We start from the raw sequence: 7,526 nt of genomic DNA, 5'->3' as shown, positions 1-7,526 counted from the left end.
TTTACATTTTCTTTTTAGTTTTTTATGTTTAGTCTATATATAATCTCTTTATATTTATGTTAAACATATTCCTTTTAATTATTTTAATTGAATTATATAATATCAATGAAACCCTAATCTCCTTCTTTCTTATTTTTGCATTTCTCTTTATTTACTTGGATTGTTTAACATGGTATTAGAGCACGTTTTTTTATGTAGAGTGACTGAAAATTTTTGAGAGGGTATTCGTTTAGTTTCTATAATTTGGTATTTTGTTTTCCTTTGTTTCTGCAATCTAGTATTTTGTTTTCCTTTCTTTTGCGTTCTAATTTTCTTTGTTTGTTGATTATGGCTATAAAAAAAGATGATTTGCTTCAGTATGTGAGTGTGAGGTTGGATGAAAAGAATTATTTGTATTGGAGTTATGTAATGAGAATTGTTTTTAAGGATAAAAGGATGTAGGGATATGTTAGTAGAATTTCTGTGAAACTTAGGAATACTGATGAGGGTTATGCTGTTTTGATAGATACTTGAGAAGCAAATAATGCAAAAATTATTACCAAGATTAACAATTCTATTTAGCATTTCATAGGTACACAGTTTGTGAAGTATGAGAGAACAAAAGGAGGTTTAAGATCATCTACAAAGGTTATTCACTCAATCAAATTTTGTAAAGCAATATCAATTGAAGAATACATACAAGCTTTTCACCAGAAGAATATAATTATTCAGGACTTTTATTATGTTATGACAGATTTTTGGGATCAATTAGCTCTTACAGAATCGACAGAATTAAAGATATGTGGTGCCTATTTTGCTTGTAGAGAACAACAATTATTGGTACAACTTTTAACGGCACTTCGCAGAGATTTTGAAGGACTTAGAGTTTCAATTTTGCATCGTTCTCCACTTTCTTCTATTGACTCGATTATCAATAAGTTATTGACTGAAGAAATACATCTTCAGTCTTATTCTAAAAAGAAAATTATTTATACTTCCAATCCTTTTGTGCCAGCATTACCTTCTAAGTCACTCTCTAATAATCAGAATAAGCATTATATAAGGGTTGCCTTCGACGAGTGTAGTTTTTGTAAGCATAAAGGTCGTTGGAAGGTTTAGTATCCTAAGTTAAGATAACATAATCAATTGCAGCAGCAATGTCAAGCATGACACCATCACTTTGCTCTTTATTCATTCTTCTTTGCAGATTGCAGATTTTTTTACCAAGTCACATTCTATTTTCTCCTTTCATTTTCTAGTTGATAAATTCTTAATGCTTGTAACTGCCACATCGTGAGTTTAAAGAGAAAGATTAAGAAATACAAGGTTTTTTTGTTTTATTGTTTATTAAGGGTAAAGTAGTCTTTACATTTTCTTTGTTTAACCTATATATAGTTTTTTTGTATTTAAATTAAATTTATTTCTTTTGATTATTTTAATTACATTATGCAGTATTAATAAAACTCTCACTTTTTTCTTTCTTATTTTTATATTTTATTTATTTATTTATTTATTTGAATTGTTTAACGAAACGTTGAATAGATATTTCAAAAATAGGAGAGCACCTGCACATTAGAATAGAATCGTGTAAAATGAAAATAGGCTGCCATTTACGAAGTCTAAAAATTTACCACATTACATGCGCAGAAGGCCAAAACGTCCCCGTTTGGCCTCAAGGAGGTCCTGCCCCTCTACCCATTATTAAAGGAGGAAAAACAAGATAAGAAACTACAAAACGATGGTGATATATTTCTTCATTTATTTCTCGTCTTCTTCAAGCTATGAACCAGAGATTGATTTCCCTATGGTGTTGGTGTACAACCAGAGATTTCTGAAACATATTGCATAAACTCACCATCGTTTTCAAGCCCAATCATTGTATCAGGTGACAAAACCACCTCAAGATCAACGCTCCCCTTTCCATCTCCCCCTGGAAAAGCTGATATCTTCCCATCAAATTTATTGGCCCTACCACTCCTCACTGCCAAAGGTCGGCCCCACCCAAAATCATTATCATACATTGGAAATCTTGGAGAACTCCCCATCGTGATTGATGCTCCATCAAAATTCCCCAACGGAAATAACCGCGGCTCCTTTTCCCAGTCTGATATACCCTTCCGCACCGTACCATCACCATGTGCGACGACGTTTCTGTGCAGCAATTCAGCTCCGAAGCTCAGGTCCTTTGATAAAAGCTCTCCAGCCGAAGCAGCCGTTGGGATGCTTTGAATCGCGTTGCCAAAGTAATACGGCTCCAGCCGTGGCTCCAGCCGGTGCCGGCAATTCACTGCCATACGAAACGTCGTCATCTTAGACGGCATTAGTTTCCTCGCACGTGTCACTGATCTCCATAGCTGCGCGCAAAGGGACTGAAACGAGGAAATCTCCGCAGTTTTGCCCTTCATTAAGAAAAGGGGAGCTACTTTCCCGTTACTTTCTCCGTTAGCGGCTTTCCAACTGTCGTTTCTTTGCTTTCCGAAAATCTCCGCCGAATTGCAAATTAAATCACTGTTATTAGCTCTGAATTTGAGCTTGAGAATTGCTTCTCTTCTAAAATGGAAAACTCTCTCGCGCAATGGCTCATCACCAGAAAATGTCACTTTCGGCCCACCGGCGGGGAATTTAAGCACCGCCGGTGAGTTAAACAAGGTGTTGCGGGAAAAGTCTGGTGAATTAGAAATTTTTTTAGATCCCTTGCATATTTCAGCGAAGGTATTGAAAAAGTGCCAGAATGAAGTGCCATCAGTGACAGCATGGTTTACCGAGCAGCCAATGAATATGCCGTCTTGCAGTTCAGTGACCTGAACTGCCATTAATGGTTTTGAATGACCCGAATAACTGAGGGTCTTGTCGAATGCGAAGAACCCTTTGAAGCATTCAGGGACGTCGGTTGGAGAAAGAATGGTGTGGATAGAGAGGTGTCTTGCTTTGGCTTGGATGAAATCAACGCCTGCATCGTTGCATACAATATGGATATGGCCGGTAGGGTCAGTTTGGAGGCGGCCAGCAAGAGCAGGGAAGTGAGAAAGAGCGGTGGAGAGGGAGTGTTTGAGGAATGTGATGAGGTCATCAATGGAGTATGGTGGATAAGGGAGGAGGACACCCTTCTGGATGTATTGGCACGAGAGCATGGGGAGGTCAGAGACTGAGAGCTTTAGGGTTTCGATGGTGGTGGATTTTTGGTCAGGGTGGATTGTGCATCTTGAGACGATGGTGGTATTGGAAGAAGGCATTTCTTTTGTTTTCGTCTTTTTATTGTTAATGGCGATCAAGTATGGGCAGGACCGCAGGAGGGAGGATGGTGTGTGTGAATGTAGCTGAATGTGGTAGGGTTTATATAGAGGAGGGAGGATTCATGAACTTGGAGGGTAGTTTCGTGGTGATGTTAATACCTGCTCTTGTTTCACTGTCTATGCATTTGTTTATGGCCTTTTTATCAACAGAAGATGTATTCGACAGACAGAGACGGAGAGAGTCGTCATGGTGGGGTATACTGTGTTGGACTAAGTATAGAAAGACATGCTATAAATTTTTGGATCAAAATTCTATGTATATAAAATTTTGACAATGTTTTGATTAGTGATGCAATACCATTGGTCATTAAGATTATTAAAATCTGAAGGATAAAATAACGACAGAAATTTTTATATCCAAATTCAATGGTGACTTGGATGATAATTCATATATATATATATATATATAATTCTTGGTTTGAATAAACATTGACTGCAGCTCAGAAATCAGAACGAGATTAATTATCGAGGGCCAAGGAATCAATTCATACAGCCGATTTTTTTAATAGAATCATTTTCGGTTGCTTAATTTTTATTTAAAAATATATTTAAATAATATATTTTTTTAAAATTGTTTTTAACATTAAAATGATTAAAATATATATTAAAAAATTAATTTTAAATAAAAAAATTTAAATTTCTTGAAAACACAATGCTAACTGTGTTCCAATGAATCCTCATATTCTTAGCATTTTTAAAAACGCGGGACAACCCGCGTTTCTAAAAAATCATTTTTTTTGTTAAAAATTAATTTTTTTATATGTTTTAGATCATTTAGATGTGTTGATCTCAAAAATAATTTTTTAAAAATAAAAAAACATCATTTTGATGCATTTCAGCACGAAAAACACTTTCAAAAACAACCACAACCACACTAACACTTCCACACAAACCAAGAGTCTCTTGTCCTGTTTACGTGATACTTCCTTTATTTTCACTGTGTTCAGCCAATCACCATAGAATATCAATTATTAATCTCCTCATTCCAATTCTAATGAATTCTCCTAGAAAAGCCTTCGGCCCGAAGTACAAGCAAATATTCATGTTGAAGTCGAGAACTGCAAGTCAAAGAGCTCCATCGATCGATGATCAGGAAGTAAAAGATGGCACCATGCATAGGATCGTGGACCAAAACTAAGTACTGTTTCTTTCTTGGAATCTCAAGTTGATTGCCCAAATCTTATTTCCTGAATCTGCAACATCTCTTGGGGTCTCTACAACCAGCTGATTCAGTCTCTATGATTATCTCTGGTATTTGGTTTTAAGCACTTATTTTATTTCATCCAGACTACTTTAGGTTTACATATTCCTTGAAGAGAAAATCACAAGAATCATGCAGAACGTGGGACTCATTTCCTGCATGTGTAAGTAGATCAGCTGAAGTTTTTCCTGGAAAACATGCTCGAAGTCTCATCAACACCTCATTGCATTGCTTTGCTCGCACAAACACTTGAATGTTAGTGAGGAGGCACCAAACATCCCCCACTGAAATTAAATAGGAGCATGTGCTCTAATTCACTCCTGCTCGTTCCAGGAAATTAAAGCACATTAATTTCCATCTTGAAAATGTACAATTGATTGACGTTCAAACCTTTGAATCAACCTTGTTAATTGATATGACATGACTAATGAGGCAATTACTTTTCTTTTCTTTTTTCTTTTTTTTTCCAACCAATGAAATCAGCTGAAACCTTAGATTGCAATGGTTAACATATTACGTACAAAGCAACAATGGCACAGCAAGATTCTCTTGGCTGCTACAGTTTACGTATTTTAAAATCTCAACTTACTCTAATTAATTAATTTTATGTTATTCTATTCTTCTCTAATCATTCTATCGGTTAGGGCTCCAACTGTAAGAGGTTTGTCATGAGGTAGGCATCTTATTAATTACTAAAATGAATTATTATCACATACCCAAATATTAATTAGCAGTAGCCTCCTTTCCAATTTATATTATATATATAGCTAGCCACCTTCCTTGCTCACCAAAACCCGTCTAGAGTGTTTCAAATATTCACAAAAAAAAAAAAAAAAAAACTTGATTAAGCATGCATGACGTATGACACAAATCCTAGGAGCATTAAGGAAAAAAAAAACCTAAATGAGCTCAGGTAATTCTATTCACTAAAATAATATTTTTTTTATCAATTTCAATTTCATCCTTTAACATTATATTTATTAGATTTGAACTTTATAATTCTTTTAATTAATTTTTTATAAGGTTATCTCAGACTCATGATTTAAACAGCGGGTTTAATAAATTAACTTGATTGACTCAAGTTTTTTTTTATTCTCAATTTCATCCTTCAACATTAGGTTGATTAAGAATTAGGCTTCATCATTTATTTCAATTTTATTTTTCTACGAAGTTATCCCCATTTCATGACTCGGGTTATGGGTTTGGTGAGTTAATCTTGATTGACCCGAGTTATTTTTTTATGTCTTTTTTTAATCATTTTTTTATTTTATCTTTTAACATTGGGTTAATTGAGGATTGAGTTTTATAATTTATTTTAATTTTCTTTCTATTGGGTTATCTTGGTCTCATGACCCAGGTCGCTATTTGACAGGTTAGCTCGGGTTGATTTGAGTTATTTTCTTGGGTCTTTTTTAATTATTTTTTTTAGTTTCATCTTTCAACATTGAATTTATTAGAAATTGAGTTTCATGATTTATTTTGATTTGCTTTCTGTGGGAGTTATCATGATCTCATATCTTGATATGCAGTTAATAGGTTAACCCGGATTGACCTAAATCAATTCAAGATGTTGTCGTCTTAAAGTTTATTAAAAAAAATATCATTTTAAATATTTATTTTGACTCAAACTATATTTTTTTTCAGTCATTCAAATATTTGCATTTGAACCCATTAAAGTGACCGAATCACATCAAATCAATTTCTATAATGTTTAAAGTTTTTCTACTAGAAAACCATTTACAATGCCTAGATATTATTTTTTTATATTATAAAAAAAATTAATCTAACGCATAACATAGCACGCGGGACATAACATGCCAATAATCTAGTTAATTCCCTAAATATTCATGTGCAGTTCTCTTAACTGCACATATCTAGCTAGCCAGGACTCTTTCCATCATTAATAGCTACGCGAATGAAAAGTAATTTTTAGATAAGATTGAAGTTCATAGATAATAACGCAGATGCTTAGGGTCACATTTCCTTAATTTGGTTAATTATGGTGCTTTTATTCTTCATTGGTTTTTTGTTTTCGATGGGTTTATATATTTGATAAGAAGCAAGTTCTGGAGGTATCTTGCGTGATTTTTCTTCAATATACTATATCGTTATAGTAAGATGAACAGCCGAACAGGGACACGTTGCGAACTTGTAATTTTCACCATTGAATGCATATACGTATGAGGTCATAGGTAGCCAACAAGCAAACCTCAGCTAATTAAAGCAAGGTTGAATGACTTATTCAAGAATTAAATTTAAGCTCGCTTGTGTCTACATGATTTTTATGTCCAAGACACAAGTCACTACATGCATGCATCTGAGGAAAGATTAAAGTTGACTATGTTTTTAAAACATGAGCCATCCACATCTTGGTCTGCCGACTACCAATGGAGTCATTAATTCCGTAAATTATTTTCGAAGCATGCACTTAGCTTCAGTCAGTGTCAAGGCATTTGTCATTCTCCAAGCCTGTACTGTCAAGTGTACCAGTGAGAGCCAAATGTGTGTTTCTGGGTGGCCCTTTTGTCCATTTGGCCGAACGGCATCAGCCCCCAGAACCGCAAAATGTTTTCAATTTCTGGAACCTGGACAAAATATTTATAAGAATGTAACGTATGGATTTTTCAAGTATATATAATTTTACCATTGACCATTCATTCACCCACAACAACCCCCCACGATGACGAACTGTTCTTTCAATTTGACAGGGATTGCACGTGGAATTTTTTTCAAATTTTCACATTTGATTTTAAAAGTAAAAATACTAATGAAAATGACTTTTTTTTTTTTTTTAACAAAAGAACAAAAGAGAAAAGCAAGAGGGAGGGACAAAATAAAATAGAGAATCTTGACATTTTGTTGCGTTTTCATAAGTAACTATTACGAGACTGTGCTTTCTATATGTGAATACATAAAATTCATACACTAAATACTTAAAATGCGGCATGGTTTTACACCTTTCATATTTAAAATAAAAGCTCTTTGTAAGGGATGATTATGGACAAAATTGGCTACATGAATGAATGAAGAGGTGTAAGAGTAGGAGGGTGTGA

General features: G+C 34.3%; 1 protein-coding gene across 1 annotated transcript; it reads right to left on the bottom strand.

Moving 5' to 3' along the window:
- Positions 1 to 1,567: 1,567 nt before the first annotated feature.
- Positions 1,568 to 3,366, bottom strand: LOC7487300 (BAHD acyltransferase DCR). Its single transcript, XM_002308176.4, has one exon. It carries the CDS (start codon positions 3,210 to 3,212, stop codon positions 1,782 to 1,784), a length of 1,431 nt encoding a protein of 476 aa, XP_002308212.1. The 5' UTR covers positions 3,213 to 3,366; the 3' UTR covers positions 1,568 to 1,781.
- Between the last annotated feature and the right edge of the window lie 4,160 nt (positions 3,367 to 7,526).

This window comes from Populus trichocarpa, chromosome 6 (assembly GCF_000002775.5).
Source record: "Populus trichocarpa isolate Nisqually-1 chromosome 6, P.trichocarpa_v4.1, whole genome shotgun sequence".
NCBI classification, from domain to species: Eukaryota; Viridiplantae; Streptophyta; class Magnoliopsida; order Malpighiales; family Salicaceae; genus Populus; species Populus trichocarpa.
Note: the sequence above shows the minus strand (reverse complement) of the source record. Positions and strands in the feature narration are given on the sequence as shown.

Bases quoted from the DNA above. Each gene is read 5' to 3' on its own strand.
- LOC7487300 (XM_002308176.4), bottom strand. From the start codon at position 3,212: ATGCCTTCTTCCAATACCACCATCGTCTCAAGATGCACAATCCACCCT.